This window comes from Bemisia tabaci, chromosome 1 (assembly GCF_918797505.1).
Source record: "Bemisia tabaci chromosome 1, PGI_BMITA_v3".
Classification (NCBI taxonomy): Eukaryota; Metazoa; Arthropoda; class Insecta; order Hemiptera; family Aleyrodidae; genus Bemisia; species Bemisia tabaci.
Genome location: NC_092793.1, coordinates 51,092,839 through 51,110,245, shown reverse-complemented (window position 1 = coordinate 51,110,245; position 17,407 = coordinate 51,092,839). Strand labels below are relative to the sequence as shown.

At 40.2% G+C, this 17,407-nt stretch overlaps 1 protein-coding gene across 6 annotated transcripts in view; it reads left to right on the top strand.

Moving 5' to 3' along the window:
* Positions 1-15,043, top strand: part of LOC109035564 (uncharacterized protein YggC) — a 37,738-nt gene extending 22,695 nt beyond the window's left edge. For 2 of the 6 annotated variants that reach the window (XM_072302680.1, XM_072302686.1), the window contains exon 2: positions 13,245-15,043. In XM_072302680.1, the coding sequence (XP_072158781.1) occupies positions 13,245-13,944 (700 nt within the window). In that variant the 3' untranslated portion in view covers positions 13,945-15,043. Of the gene's footprint in view, positions 1-10,060; positions 10,535-11,210; positions 12,177-12,232; positions 12,554-13,244 lie in introns of those variants that run through there. The other 4 variants (XM_019049238.2, XM_072302700.1, XM_072302690.1 and 1 more) reach the window with 4 other exon arrangements.
* Positions 15,044-17,407: the final 2,364 nt, after the last annotated feature.

Here is a 17,407-nt window from a genome sequence, read left to right as displayed (position 1 = left end):
CTTTTTTTTTTTTTTTTTTTTTTTTTTTTGGAAAAAAGAGAGAGAAAAAAAACATTACTCTGCTTTTAATCATGCCGTAAATCAAGAGGTTGCAATTTCCTCTCCTTTTTTAACCAGTGATTCTGGAAGTCTTGCCGACTCTATGTACTGACTGGCAATAGCGACAATGAACACAGTACATTTGAAATTAATTATTCATGAGGTTTGAGCATGTCAATTCTCTGCCTTCTACCTCCACTGATTTACTTTGTCCTCCATCGCCGATAAATAATTAAATTTCGTAAGAAAAATACACAAAAATAGCCCGAATAATTTAACGAGAGCCGACACGATAAAATGGGAAACCCAGGCTAGAAAACAAAACTCTTGGGTCGTTCTGGTGTAGTTTCAACCCCCTTCTCGACAAGGAAACAAAATTGCAATAAAATTAACGCAAATCCCTCTTAAAAAACCAATCAAATAATGGGGGTCTAAGGGTGTTTTTAATTTTTCTTAATTGTTTGGAAATTCATTCTGAATTATTATTCAAGGAAAGTTTCAAAGCACAATGTTTTTTTTTTTTAAATTTTTTTTTATTTCTGTTAAAAAATAAAACATAAGGAAATCGGGCAGCATGAAAAGCAGTCAGGGTGATTCTGGTTATCCATCCAAATAAACGACATGCACTATACCCCTCCCCCCTCCTAATTTTTTCCTGTCGGTGCGTGAGATTCGTAAAATCGATAAAAACTTTTACTCTCCGCAAAGCAGACTCACATCTCGTCGTTAAACGCATGATGAGTTCCATCACCCAATAATTCCGATTGTGGACTTCGTTGGCCCGCATGACATGACCGTAAGCTCACCTCCATCCCAATTGGAACCGTCTGCGTCTGTCCTCTCTAGTCTTGCAATTAAAAAACTATGCTTTCGAAGGTCTGTGGGCGCGACGCAGTCGTCTAATAGGCTAATTAAGGGGACTGGGACTCGGCTGACCTGGGAGGGTGATTAATGGTGATGAAAGAAAAATCAATTTTTAGTCAATGGTCATGTGTTACGCTCCGTTTCCACTATCGAGATGGGAGTTCAAAATAAAGCAATTTATAGATAATAGCGTGACATGATTGGCTAGATTTCGATATCACTCCATTTGGAGCTTCTGAAGGTATATTTTGACCGTGGAAATAGGACTTTAACCGATGTTTTGCCGAACTCCAAAATGACAAACCAGAACTGGAAGTGCAGCGTTGCCACTTATTCTTGTTCTAATGTTCTCTTGTTCTTATTTTGTACTAATTCCATTAATTATATATCCCTTTTAAGGGCAGTCTCATTTTTAGGAAGAATAAAGAGTAAACAATTTTATTAAACTCTGAATGAAAAAAAACAATTTTTCCGTAATAAGAGGACAAATATGAATCATTACGCTACGAGTCGCATAGCATTATAGCCTAGAGAAGGGGGCGAGTCGTTAGATTTGATTGCGTTGGATGTAGGCTCAATCAAACTGATAAAATTCATCGCCTCCGCCGTTTATTAAAACCGTTAAATTCGCGGTATCTAGATGCAAATGACCTCTTGGTAGGCTTACGAAGTTCTGCTCTGCGCTCAATTCCAAGAAGTACAAGGAGAGAGGGGGAGAGAGAGAGAGAGAGAGAAGAGGAAAGAAAAATTACAATACTTCTTTTACACCCGCAAAGAGAGCAGGACATTATAAAAAAGTTGTCATAGCTAATGCGCTCTGTCCGTTGCTATTTTTTTCTTTTCATTTTATGATGGTTTAATTTCTTATAATTATAAATATCATATGGTCAAGGTGAAATGAGAATGAGAGGCAATATCAATAAACCAAAATTGAACGATCAATTTTGACAGTTGGCAATTCATCACGTTGACAATTGAAAATATAATGATCCGAGAGAGAAATTGCGAAGAGTCCACAGTATCCATTAAAAAAGCTGTTCATCGAAATTACATGTAACAGATTACTCATCGGATTTTAATGGACGCTTAATTGAACTCTTGGAACCGATGAATTTTTGCTTAGCAGTCTAAGAAAGGGGAAGAATAAGTAGAATTTTCAAGTCTGAACAAGTTGATGAAAATTTTTCTTCAAGTGAAAGGAGGACAATTTGTCTGAACTACCTAAACGGATGAAATTCCTTTCGTATCCGCAGTTCTGTGTTGAAACTGTTCACTCTTTATCCTAATTATAATAGACTCGACTGGTCATTTTGAAAATTTACATCTGAATAGCCCATTCGAGGGGCAGCCAGTGAAGGCAGTGGGCAAGAAAATACGAATACCCAATGTTTCTGTTTGCATGAAAATAGAGGTTACCTCGTTCCATAATGAATAAGAACAATGTATAAATGTTTGCTGCACGAAGGTTTGACGGCGCCTTCTAGTTCAGCAAGAATTTCGCTTGTGCAGGGGCAGTCTTCATGCCACTGGAAGGTTGATCCGTTGTTTAGCAAATCGATGATAACTTATATTAGGAAAATACCATTTTATCCCTTTCCGACCCCCATTTACCATTTCTCCATCCTCCTCTTGTAGTTTATTCTGATTTTTGACTTAGGTAATCATTTTTCGCTTTCAGTATCTTCCCGTACACTTTGCTTATTGTCCCGGTCACTGAGAGCCCCCGGTAGTTGTTACAGAGTAGTTGTCCCGGGTAGTTGTCCCCGGGGAGTGCGGTTGACCCAGGATGGAAGGACGGATCAAGCTATCAGGGAAAGGAACACCTTAGCAAGGAAGGCTATAGCGATGTTAAATGGAATCCTCTGGGATCAGCGGATTTCCAAAGATAACAAGAGGAGGATATACAACGCTGTAGTCAAAAGTATATTAACATACGGATGTGAAGTTTGGCAGCTGAAGAAACGGACACAGGATATGCTAAGAGCAACGGAGATGGATTTCTGGAGAAGGTCAGCAGGAATTTCTAGGAGAGATCGGGTCCGTAATGATAGAGTGCGTCAGATAATGGAAGTCGAAAATGACATCGTGTTCGACGTCATGACCAAACAACTTGTTTGGTATGGTCATGTCAATAGGATGACGGAAGAGAGGCTGCCAAAAAAGATGCTTGATTGGGTTCCTCCTGGGAGGAGGCGTAGGGGACGCCCAGTGAGAGGTTGGCGACAGGGGGTGTTAAGTGAGATGAGGGAGTGTCAACTCCCTGATAACCTGTGGGAAGACCGAGCTTTGTGGCGATTAGGTGTCGCAAAGCGCCAAAGAGCGCTATAACAGCGACTCGTATGTATGTAATCATTTTTAATTTTCTTTTTGTGATGGCAGGGCAAGAAACTATTGTTATGTATGATCCTTAGAATCACCGATTTCCCAATTTTGCGACCACTGCGGTAGGGTTACAAGATGATCTTTGCCTCTCTTCCCCTCTTTGCGTGTCGGTCCCCAATCACGCCTCTCCTCTCCTGTCACGTGTCATGCCTTGTTACGCCGACTTAGAGCTTTATTCGCACGTGCATACTCGGTTCGCGCCCCCGGAAAAAATCGCAATTGAAGACAAAGATAAAATCTGTAGATAAATAACTTTTTCCCCTTTTCGATGACTGCTTCCGGTTGAAATGGTCTCTAACGTTTCCTGCTGACTCATAGGGGACTTCGCGTGCAGAATTCAGGCAGGAGATAACTGAGATAAGAAATTGAAAAAGTGAGTGCAAATATATGTTTGTACTGCGCGCGGCATTTAACTGTACTACTTCAAATGGCAAAATCGTACTTTTTTCATCGTGTGGAAGTGACACGGTACTTGTTTAGTTGTTTACGTATTTCTGAGTCCTCATAAACTGGATGATACAACCGCTTTTTTCCCGGCCCTTAATTGAATTCCCAGCGACATCATTTAAAACATTGAAAGAGGGAGAAAAAAATTAAGCTGTTTTGATGAATGCCTTGATTATGTTATGTTACATGGCACCGTTACCTAGCAGTTCGTGACTTCCTCGGAACGTAGAATAAGCTCCTCACCGAGTGAAGTATGGATGAATTGGAAATGTTCATTGTGCCTCTCTCAAATGCATAATGGATACGTTAAAAAGGGGGGGGGGTAGGAAAGGACTAGTTAGTCTTTAAATTAACGAAATTTGGAAGAAATAAAATCTAAAAGAATAAAATTTAATAATAAGGCTTATGTAAGGTAGTGCTTGACCCCCTCCCCTCTAAGTGCCTTGCGTAATTTGTGGACGGCCCCTCTACTCATATTTCGTGTGGTAGACTGCTCTTTTAGGCCCTGATTGTTCTATGCAACGAAAACGATCTGTCCGCACTTTTCTGATCTAGGCAAGATACGTACCTAATCTACCCCGATATGCACCGGGCTTCATTGCTCTAGGCTCCTATCCCCTATTCCGTGACATCACGCGATAATGGTTCAAATACTTTTTAGCTGGCAAGCCTGCGCGAGCAGGCGAGAAACTGCGGCGTATCCGCGACTTGGAGCGCATGTGGGCCATGGTCTCGTCTCCTCCTCTAAGTCCAACTCCCTCCATCTCACAATGAACCTCTTCTGGACCCAATAAACAAGCGGCCAGTCAGCCAGTGTGTCTGCAAGATAAACAGCTGACCCTTCCCTTCTACTGCCGTGCTTAGGAAAAACGCCGTATGAGCCCTCAGGCGTTGTCAAACTCCCTTGGGCAAATCACCAATTTTCAAGAAAATTTGCACATATTTTTCTTCCAATTCCTCAGATAATTTTGTTCGTAATTTGATCTAAAAAGTCTGGAAATTTCAAGGAAAAATGTTGATAATTTTCCTTTAAAATAAACATTTTATCGGAGGAAACTTGGCAACTCTCGAATGCTCATACGGCGTTTTTCCATAGCACGGCAGTCTGTCCCTCGGGATGTTCCTTCTGCCTCTGCGCCTCGAGGCCCCTCTTCAGTGTCTAGTACCGCCGTAAGAACATTCGAATTCAGCCGAATGTCTCCAGATGAAGTAAGTACTTATGAAAAAAGTTATGAAAACTAAAAAAAAAAAAATAAGAGAAAAAAAAAATCAGAGAGAAAAAAACAAAACAAAAAAAATGCAGAAATGTTAGGTTAAAATACTGACAAAACTCTGTGAAAAATCCAAAAGAACATATTTGCAAGTTCTCTAGGGAATTAGTGTTTTATTGGAGGAAATTTGGCAACGTTCAAGGCACATACGGCGTTTATCCTCAGCATGGCCGAGTGCACATTCCGTCCCTTGTTTTACTCGATCTCTTAATGATCTTGCTGTCGGGGTGCCGCAAGGACAACCTCTATCTCTAGAAACGGATCAAGGCAGTAAGCACCGTTCGTCTCATCAAACCTTTTTACGATCCTGGTCGGGAAGTGCACAGTGCCAATGAAGAACAGGCTCCCAGAGAAAATCGACTTTCTAAACATGAAGTGTAGAATAAAAGCAAAAAATTCGCAAGTGCTCTTGTTCTCAAAGTTCGGAGTTGATTCTTCCTACATCTTTACATCACCTGGAAAAATCCCCTCAACAACAGTCTAGGGAAGCCATTTTATGACCGAAGACGAATTGAGGGGCTTGGAGGACAAGGCGCTTAAGTGCAGTTTTTGCCATTTCGAGAGGTACACTTCTGAAGTCTCGGAATTACATGGATCCCTATGGCGGAGAGAAAGTCTAAACTGACTTTTTGATGCTTAGCAACTGGAATTTCGGAGCGAATTTGTTTCAGAATATGCATTAAGACTAGTTTTATTTGAAATAATTCATATCTTAATTTTTTCAAAAACTGCACTTATATGCGCCTTGTCCTCCAAGCCCCTCAATTATGACTATATACATGAAAATAGCAAGTTAAATAAGTAACATCTCCATAAAAAGTGGCGTAGGAATGGACACTAGAATTCCGAAAAGAATAATAACAATCAAAGATACCTATTGATTCATTGATCCTGCTTGGTGAGGAGAGGAGGTACAATTCACTTAAAAATTTGAATATGAATTATTGACCACCTAGAGTAAAAGGAAGAAGTTTTCTCAAGACTTGTAGACTGAATATATTTATTTATTACATTGACAATTAGCGATGTCCCGGCTTAAAGTCAAACCACGATTGCTTATCGTAGTTCATGCTTCCATGGAAGTCCAGTTATATTTGAAGATCACTGCCAGGATCCATAAATTTACTATGATTTAGTACTCGTAAATAAAGACAGATATTTGAGCAAGATTTTTTATTTGAGATCAGCTCCTAGACTTCTATAATTCTGCATTCCTGTTTTTTCTTTTACCTTTTAACTACCGGTCGTATTTGCTTTATCTCGCAATAAACTAAGTAAGAGAAAGAGGGTAACAATATGTAGCAAAGCAAAAAAAGGTCCACATTTTTAACATAGTTAAAATTGAGGTTGGTCTATAATGAAAACGATTTCAAGCGCTGAGCGTTAACTACAGATCAATGCGAGTTTAATTTCGTGCAATATCACCTAAAATATCAAATTCCTGTATAAAGCGAGGAAAAAATACTTGGAGCTGTAGATCTCGATTTAATTTCTGTGCCAGATGTTCTTATCATCGGAATAAGGGGCGAATCTATTGGAATTCTTGTCAAGTTAACAGGAACATTTGGCTCCGAAATATTGTGAAAGGAGCAGGCTCTGCGAAGTTTTTTTTTTTTTTTTTTTTTTTTATTTTTTTATTCAATCTAGAAGACAATTTTTGACGAACACTTAGAAATTTAAGTTGCCTTTCTCATTCAACTTTTTCTTAAACGAAAATACCTTTAAGGACTACTTACCGCCAAGATAGTTAATCAAATCTCAAATTGATTTCCTAAGATATATTGAGCGTATTCTCTAAAAATGTTGCAAAGCGATGCTGCTTAATTTTTACCGCGGGGTGGGAGAAAGGAGAGAAAAAATACGATTTTTTGGATTAAGTCTTAGGTAAAACAATCAAAGAGGTGGAGACTGTCACTAGCCTTTTTTCTCATATGACAGGAATGTTACAAAAGAGACTCTTTCCAAATCAGGAAATTATATCACACTTTTCCCTGATTCCTATGCCTGGAGAATATATCCGGAGACCAGGCAACCTGTTGCACCAAGCGCCAGTTCGTGCCCGCCAAATCCTTGATTCAATCGAGCTTTTCAGCACGTTTGTTCTTATCCGCGCTTGCAAGAGAGCACGATTATCCATTCATTTGTACTCATCGGTGGACATTTAACAAACAGCCCGTGCTAGGGTGGACCTCGATCCAGTTGACTCAATGAAAAATGTCTTTCCCTCTCCCTGGAATTGTAGTTAATAGGTTACGAATCTTCTAAAATTACAGGATCGATTCCTGTCAGTTGGCAACAATGTTCTTCCTCCATTTAAATCCATTGTGCTTCACTGAGAATCCCTATAGGAATGCCATTTCCCTTGAGTCTTGCAGGGATCCTGATCCATTTCAAAGGGATGCATTTTTTTGCATTTGAGGGGAGCAAAACATTAAAACCTACCAATTTTTACATTTTGTTTTACTTATATGACTTAACTTCCGTGCACGACTTTAGACCAGGGTTGGACTGGATCGCATCTAAGGGCGTAGACCCTTGGCTGGTTAAAGGGGCGTAATGTGATATTTCCTGGATGGGCATCTATCCCGTACGTGGAGAGGGGCTCAGAAAATTTTGGCAAATCAGCACAAGTTTACGATATTTTCAGGTTCAAAGTTTATTGATCGCACGGAGTAAAAATTGCAAAATTGAACGTACTGAAGTAACCGACAGACTTCCGAAAATAAAGAAAACAGAACAAATTAAAGCTACTAAATGTATCCAAGCACCATTACTTCCGAAAGAACCGAGCCAGTGCTGCGGTTCTTACGAGCTTAAGACGTGGGTCTGCAAATCCAACCTAAAAAAGAATCAGACAAGAACCTGAAAAAAGATGAAAGAACGAGTATCAACACAACCGAAGATAGGAAAGACGTATTCGGGCCTCTTTTTTAACTTGTCTCCCAAATCTGAGCGACACCTCATTGACAGCGTATAGCAGAGCATCGAGAGCTCACGCTTCGCGACATCGCGCCTTCAATTTTTCAGATGCAGCACGGACGTCCATCAAGTACGAATAGTTGTATCTCTGCGCCGTCGTCAACGCGCATCCTTTCACTCGCTTTATTTCCATATTGTGTTTGTTTCCGTTTGTCTTATTCCTAATGGTGCTTCAAGCACTACGTGAGTAACACAGCCGAAGGTAGGAGAGATGTGTTCGGGCCTTTTTTTAACTTTTCTCCTGAATATGAGCGACACCTCATTGACAACATGTAGCAGAGCATCGAGAGCTCACGCTTCGCGTCATCGCGCCTTCAATTTTCGGGATGCAGCGCGGACGTCCATCGAGTACGAATAGTTGTATCTCTGCGCCGTCGTCAACGCGCATCCTTTCCCTCGCTTTATTTCCATATTGTGTTTGTTTCCGTCTGTCTTATTCGTAATGGTTCTTCAAACTAGTCAAGGCGGATTAAGAATGGTGGTCGCATTTCGTACCCTCTGGACGTCACACTGTATCGGGCACATCGGGTACATGGGCCGGCCGAGGCCGGGGGGGTCGGCTCAACCTTGGATTGCACGGCAAAACCAGTACCCTCCTGACGTCACATCGCTTCAAGATGGCAGCCAAAATCGAAATGCGACCACCATTCTTTATCCGCCTTGAAACTAGTAGCATAGAACAGAGCACTGCGAGTTCACGACTCACACCGCGCCATCGCGTCTTAAATTTTTCATGTGCAATGTGGACAGTATCGTCGAGGCAATATATTTTTTAGTTTTCCATCGAATAAATTATGAGACGCAATCAAACATTTTGTAACGTAAAATCGACTGCGTTAAGCAGAAAAGAACCAAGCCACATCAGCTATTGTCAAATTTAATTGGGCAATTTAATTGTTTACATGAAAACAGTAGTGTAGATTTTTGAGAAAATTTCAGTGAATTTTCTGTACAGTGAGGGGCAACTCCCCTGAAGTTTTCAAAGGAATCCGCACAACAGTTCTTTTGTAAAAAATCAAATTGCCCACTTAAATTTGGCAATAGCTGATGTACTTTGGTTCCTTTCCGCTAGACGCGGTTCAAATGTAGTTACGCTGATTCTGGACAAAATATGCGAAATGCGAAGAAGGTTGAATTTCCTCGTTTCGGTCCAAGGTCGAGAGGGGGAAGCAAAGGGACGACTCCCACGAACTTTCGCACGTGGGATGCTCGAGAGTGTGGCAAATTCTTGAATGCATATTCTCCCCTGCTAAGGAAGAACGCCGTATGAGCCTTCAGACGTTGCCAAGTTTCCTTCGATAAAAACTGAATTTACAGGGAAAATTTTTCATATTTTTCCCCAAAATTTGCAGACAATTTTGTACGCACTTTAATCTAAAACATCTGAAAATTTCAAGAGAAAATACGCATGAATGTCGTTAAAAACAGATGCTTTATCAAGGGAAATTTGGCAACTCTCGAATGTTCATACGGCGTTTTTCCTTAGCACGGCAGTATTGACGCTGACGCTGTGAGACCGCTTCTTGGACGTGTCCTATTTTTCCTTGACGGCAACGGTGCATTGGATTAATTTTTAAGCTTGACATATGTCAGCGATGTTATTATAGTAAGTTATGTCTTAATGCGAAAAGTACCTAAATGGAATGTAGGAGAAATATCTCTTACTTGGAGAATGCATTCCGGAATTAAAATCCGGGGGAGGACTTCTTCATCACTTCTGTGCAAAAGCTGTCTTTATCAGTGGCGTGGCGTGCATTGCGATATATCGATTTATCTACCATTTAAACCTATGGAAAAGGATCGATAAACAGGGTGTTCGCAGCGAACACCTTAATGATCGATTCTTTACCATAGCTTCAAATGGGGCAATATCGATACATCCCGAAGCACGCCACGCCACTGGTCTTTATCCCATAAGAGGATGATTTGGCATAAGTATTAATGAATACTCTGAATAGTAGCTACATCAATTAAAATATGCGTGTTCTTGTGTTACTTTTGGATAATATAGGAGGTGGTAGAGAGGCACAAACCAATACAACTATTCTGTCAATTCTGGGTACAGCTTTCGCTGAAATTTAGCGCAGAAAACAACGGAGGGACGGAGGAAACGTATCCCTCCGATTGCAACGTTGTTACTATCAAATTTCTTCAAGAAAACTAGCTAGCATTTTCTCTTGAAATTTTCAACCGGAGGCTAGGGTTATTTTGTATTTCACTTCCCGTATTGACCAAATTTTTGTGTTGAAATTTCTCTCTGTGTATATTCGATGTGGCAACCAGCGTCAAATATTGTGCGTGAGAAGCGAACAGGAAAACACATTTGGTCGAAAATCTGAATGTGAAAAGTGCTTACCTACATGTACTGAGTGCACATTATTTTTCCACTCAAAAATTCGTTATTTATAGTCAAACTTCACAGCAGTGACGTAAAATCCACCGCAAATCACACTCGTCAGAACTTTTTTTGTGGTGCAGTTCGGAGTGTAGGGATTTCGATACTGTTATCCTTTTCTAAGTCTTTCTGCGAGCAGACTCTGTCAGTGTGTGCAGTGAGTACAGAATTCGTAGTTTTTAGAATGTGTCGAATGAGCTGCAGGTGTTTTTGCCGTGTTAGTGTTGACTTAAATTATGTTTTAAAAGGCAGCCAGCGCTGTCAGTATATTTGTTTAATTAATATTGTAGTTACATAAAAATTTTTTGTTTATTTTTCCTTTCTTCCCAACCCTTAAACTCTGTTGCTTCAAAAGTTGTAAACGTTGTTTTCGGAGAATCGGTTGAAAATACGGTTTTTTGAGGACTGGCTGAAGCGGCGTAGCCAAAAAATCAGTAAAAGACTATTTATACTTCCCCTTAGCCCCCTCTCTCCAAAAAAAAAAAAAAAAAAAAAAAAAAAAAAAAAATGAGCGGAAAAACTTCTATCATAGAAATGAAGTCGGAGAGTTTATTTTTTCAGGAAATTTTATGCCGCAGGTAGTTAAATGAACCCCCACAGAACAATTTACTCAAATTTGATCTTGAATCCATCATTTAGTCCACCCAGATTTTTTTATATATAGCTTCGATATACTGCGCTGAAATTTTTTTTCTTGAGATATTATTTTGACTTAAAGCGTCGTTTCTTCTTCTTCTTTTTTTATAAGTTAAATTCGTGCGGATTTACCTGAAAGTCAGTTTTTTTGAGTTTTAGAAACGTTAGGTGTTTTGTTATCTTTTTTTAACTTAAATTTAACGATAATAGGACAACGTTTCTTTAACTCAAAAAAACTAACTTTAAGTTAAATCCGCACGGCTTGAACTTATACTTAGTTAGCTTAGCGTCAATACCTATAAATCATTGAGATTTAAGAGAGAAACTGATGCCATTACATCGTCGCACGATGAGATGTAGTAGATTTCTCCTATGAAGAAGTTTTACTGTGCTGTTCGCACCAAGAAATCCACAAGATCACAGAGGAAAATGCATCTTATACGAGCCTGTTCTCATTTGACGCTCATTTGCCGATCCACGGCATTCCATCAAAGCCTCGGTGCATTTTCGAGCTCATTGCGAGGGATTTTATGTCACAAATTCTTATCGAGGAATGCCACGAGCACGCTCACCATGTTTTGCAGTGCTACGATGGACCATAAAATGCGCGCTCTCCGCAGTGTCTCTGTCATAAGGTCACCGCTTAATACGCTGCTTGGTCTGAGCAGATCGGTAAACAAAGAATTTACGTATCAAAGGCTTTTAGCGAAACGCTCGCATAACGTTATTCTGAAAAAAGTTGTAGCGTACCCGTGCAGTTTTTTCATGAAGCCGAATTCATCGCGGTTCAATTTTTCATTCAACTTTTCTCCTGTTTTTGTAGTATATGAAAAGTTGGATTGCATGATATTGACATGAGAACAAAACATTCGGTGTCGAGGAATAGTTGAAAACAAGTTGAGAAATTGGCAGCGTCAACTGAATGTCAGGCAGGCGACGTATTATTACAACTATCGCGACTTGTCAATTTTATTAATGCACGTATTTGACTTAGTTTTTGTATAAATTTCTCTAAAGAATCGATTAGTATAATGAAGTGTTCGTTGCGAATACCTTGATAATCAATTATCAAATACCTTCATTTATACCTTTAAATGACAGATCAATCGTTTCATCGCAAAGCAAGTCGCGCCACCGATTTAGTCTTTACCAAATTTTCGTAGGTATGTATTTTTACAAGCTTTCATGCTGCTGTTATACTACTGCTCGTCTGCTGTTTATTGGCGCGAGCAGAAATATGAGAGAAAGAGGGGAAAAAACTAATAGGACTATGGATATCATAATTGTATTCCAAGATTAACTCCAGCCCCGTACGAACTTCATAATCGCAATTATTTCCCACTTAAGAGGGAACAATTTTCCGTATCAATGAGATAAAGAACCGTCAGAACGAGTGCAGAGAGAACCACGCTATCTTTCTCTCGTCCTTTTTATTCCCGTCTCCTCACTTCTGAACAGATATTCATTGTGCGTATTCAGTGGTTATTATCTTCTCTTGTGTTACCCCAAAAATTTTACGGAGATTGTGTAAAAATAGTAAGTAAGTACTTGTGAAACATTCTTTGGATTATCGTTCACTCAAACGAGCAAGTTCAAGTGTTACTCGTCCGAAGTTTGTTGAGAGGGGGAAGAGGTATATAGTCCACATCTGAAATCCGAAAATTCAACGGAAAGAGAGTAATTTTTGTAGTCCAGTGCGCTCACCGTAAACCGGGGGATGAACGACGTTCGATCTTGAATATTTATTTATTTATTTATCTATTTATTACTTTTTTATAAATATTTTTAAATGGCAAACCAAAAATGTATATTTTTCTCATTATATTTTCGAATTTCCACCACGGAAGAGATGTACCTCAAAGACCGTAAGAGCCTTAAAAAGATTCACCTGAAATCGAATGTAAATGTTACTAATACCAATTTTCTTGTTCAAAATTTTACTTATTTTTGCATGAGATCAGAGAGAAGTCAGTGAAATTTTCAGTTAAAAACTTCCAAGATCCCCTCGTTAAAATTACAATTCGCGAAGGGAACTTTGGCAGCAATGAAGCGTGGTTACGGCCTTCCGTGGGAGGGAACGACAAAATTTACTATGAGGTCCGTCCGAAATGAGACTAAATGCGGCGAAGGGTCTCCGTTTGTCGCCGGATAAGAGGACACGACCTTCGGCCTTTAAAGCGTTCAAATGCTTCATTTTCATCTCTCTACCTTGTTTTTTTTTCTTTTTACAGGAAGACGCAGTCCAAAGACCGAAGGATGAGTAGCCACGGGGCGAAGTCCTGCCAGCCCTCGGACGTTTGCCCGATCATCCTCTCGCGTCTGGCCGCGACGCCAGAAGGAAGCCGGCTGATGGTCGCCATCGCCGGGCCACCGGGGGCCGGGAAATCCACCCTGGCCGCCGACCTCTGCGCCGCCATCAACAAGGGCGCCCCCACCCCCGCCCCGGCCATCGTCGTACCCATGGACGGCTTCCACTACGACAACGTCGTCCTGGACGAACGCGGCCTCCGCAAACGCAAGGGCTCGCCGCCGACCTTCGATTGCGACGGCTTCGTGGCGCTCCTAGCGCGGCTCCGCTATCCCTCGAAAGAGGTCGCCATCCCGGTTTTCGATCGATCCCTGGAGTTATCCCGAGCCGGGGCCGCCATCGTGGGTCCCCAGCATAAAGTCCTCTTGGTCGAGGGTAACTACTTGCTGCTCGACCAGGAGCCATGGTCCGATTTGGCTCCGTTCTTCGGGTTGTCTTTCTTCTTGGAGGTGCCTCTTCCTGAGCTTGAGCGACGGCTCCTACAGAGGCGCCTGACGCACGGCCATGATGAGGAGGCGTCCAAGGAGCATATTCGCGTTAACGATGTTCCCAATGCTAAACTCGTGCTCTCAAATTCCCGCCAGGCTGACTATGTTGTCCCGAATGAGTTTCATAAGAAGTAGAGAGCCTTTTATTAGCCAGCCGAGTTTCCAACCAAACACTGCAGCTGATTGTAAAACCTCTCGGTGGTTATGTACCGATAGCGAGACTGCAGAAATGCGCCGATAGGTTTGCGGCGCACAGTGGGTCGAGTCAATTTTAGAGGTCGGACATAAAATTTTTGACTAAAACTGCAAGTTTTGACGTTTATTTCGTGACATTTTAAATTTCAAGGGGTGCTTCTTGAAGAAGATTTTACGAGAAAACCAGTGAAACCACTGTTGTAACCTCACAGTTTTGTATAAACATAGTTATGAGAGTTTAAAGTTTCTAAATTTTGTCCGTCCTCTCCTATTGACCCAATCCACGGTGCGGCATTGCAGACTTCCTGTCATACTTTATTTTCACTTGGAAAATCACTGAACGTCATTTCTTGAAAACTTGGGTGATTTTTCTTCTCTTTGTGAGAAATGTTCTGTGAGAATTTCAAGCCGTGATGATGATTTGGTCTCCTTTTAAAAAATAAAATAGGACCGGGGATTTGGAAACACCGTATTTAAGATACGCATTTTTGCAGTTTTGCCATCGATACAAACATCACAAATGAGTTTTGTCGCTCTTAAATTACTTCCTTTCCTTCTATTGTTTTGAAATCCGAAACAATACCTTTGGAGACCTTTCCCACTCGAATCGAATCACCAGAGCGCAGATTTAAAGCCCTTCCACCACCCCGAAGTTTACTACTTAATTCATGTGAGAGGCCACTTATTGCACATTTATTTTTGGCCGTGGCCCTCGGAATTGTGTAAACCTGGTATAGCCTTTTTTATGGCATATCCAGAGCAGTTACTCATCCGAGCCATTTTTCCGCGCACTAAAAAAGACATGGTGCACTTGTGCACCAGCAAGAATCGAACAAAAATATTTTTGTTGTTACATTAAAGTCAGGAATGATTTACGTATATATTTTTGATGTAATAGCCTAAGTCAAAATAATTTTTTTAAGGTTTTAATTTCTTATTTATACCTCATATATCTAAATAAGCCATACCCCACTTGTAAAAATCGTTATTTTTTATTTAAATAATATGTTTTAATAAAATTGTTTTTATTTTTCGTAAATACGATAATTAATCTTCGCTCTTTTTCCGTTTTGAAAATACCTGCATACCATATGCATCACCTGACACGACACGTCTCACGAGGAGTCTTCCTAAAAGATGAATCGCTGAACATTTGGCCTCAACTATTTATTTCGCAAGTTTTTGAAAAGACTTTGAAACAATGCAATCGAAAAGTTTGCCTTTCAACGCCGACTTGCTCAACAATGTAAGGAAGCAGTTTAAAGCCAGGACGATAAAAATTTGAGCATAAAATGCCTCCTTGATAATCGTCCTGTTGGCACCTCTCCAATCAGTGTCTTTGGCGGTTGACGATGACATTCCACGCCTGTTGTTTATCATAGAAAAGTTGGACTAAATACCATGGCATTTCTTTCTCCGCACTGGGTTCTTTACTTCTTAAAAGTTTCAAGTATTTTGCGCCATCCGTTTTACCGCTACTGTTTATCCCTCCCCACTTAGGTTCATGTTGGCACTGTTGCTTCGTGATAGTTTTACTTCCGTTATCATACTTCAGTGTTTTTTATTTTCGCTTTTTTCCTTACCTTCTAATAATATAAAATTTCAGTAATTATTGGTGATCCCCGTGACGGAGACAGCAAGTTTTACCATCGAAATATGATGACAAATTTAAGGTGTTTGCCTGTAATAACTGCCATAACGCTTGGAGCCTCGGGTGAAAAGGGAAACAATGCAAGGTTGTTAGGAGGCTCTTCAAACTTAAAGGTAAACTAAAAGGCACCGTCTGGGCTGGCGTCTTCTGTATTAAGAGAGAGATGCACCACCTGATCGACCTAGTTCAAACAGTGGATTGGCAGTGAGTCATCATCATTACTTCCTCACGGGTCAAGTTCACGAAAATCATATTATTTCCGAATGGATTCCCTGTACAATGACCCTTTTAGCAAACATTTCCGACTATTGTCCCCGCACTCCCCGCAGCCTTTTTCCTTCACAGGTAAATATAATGGCGACTATGAGGTAGTAGACCATCCTTTTTGTCCTAGGATCTCATTGATCGTAAAGAGTCTCGAGATCGGTTGCCTTTTCTTTGAAATCCGCCAGAAGTACAGACTGGAAGCGCTTAAGGCCTTTGAGATTCACTTGATGCACTGCCGCCGCATAGAAGTAGAAAATAAATCTTGCTTTATAATGTAAAATCATAAGAGTATAGTGCATAACCACCTAGTGCAACACAGCAACACACACGCAAAAAAACAAAAAAAAAAAGCCTAAGGCTTGAAGCGCTTTAACGGCTGGACCGCTAAGCACCCGGGGAGCGTACGCTCTGATTAATTAAATCAAAAGGTTATAACTTTTTTTTTTTTTTTTTTTTTCTTTTTTTTTTTTTTTTTTTTTTTTTTTTTTTTTGGGCGTGCGTGCGTGTGAAACATGCAAACATGCAGACATGCACACAATGCATTATAATGAACGGATGTTCCGAATCAACTTTGCTCAAATGGTACTATTCTGGATCATGATCTCTGTTTAAAATTCGAGGAAGACGCAAGACTCGAGCTGAATATGTTGTTTTCTTTCAATATTCTGAGCGTTCTTTTTCTTTCGTCGAAATCATACTGACCCGATTTCGTCGTCTCCTATTTCTTCTGCGAGGATCTATGCATCCGGTGAAAAATTATTTATGTTTCCAACAGATCATTTTCCAAACGTATTTATCAGTCAGCAATTTGCGTCGAGAATGCGTATGGCTTGTTGTCTTCTTCTTGCTCGGGTTCTTTAATCCAAGTGTGTAACTTTTAGTTTCTGATTGAAAAACGCATATGGTTTTATCTTCTCTATTTCTCATAATATTTGTTTTCCCCCTATGTATGTATAGTGTGGTAGTAGTACAACTTAGTGTTTTTTTCTCTTTATACAATGGATAACACTTAGTCTTGAGTGTTAATATTATTATAAATATGTAGAAGCCAGCTAGCATTGAATGTGATAGACTTTTTAGGTATGCTTTAAAGCTTGTCCTTCAAAAATCAGCCGGAAAGAAACTTTTAACATGATTATAAAAAAGGAACACAAACAGAAAAGCATAACATATATTTGAATTTCTAAAAATTTTACAATCGTTGCACAATCAAGTACAACTATTTCATTTTTTTTAAATCGATAGTATTCATTTGTTAAGTTGATCCCATTTGTCAACGATGCTTCACGATAGTTTTTTCCATGAGAAACGGATTAGGTTGCAAAACTCAAATAGCTTCAGTTTTTGCAGCAAAAGGTATTCACCCCACCACAAACGAATGCATGAGCTCAATGACTGAATACGCAGCGAATGAAACCATGAACGGATAAAGCGCCCTCTATACCCCGGTTAGGCCACCACATTTACGATGCTGGAGACAAAACT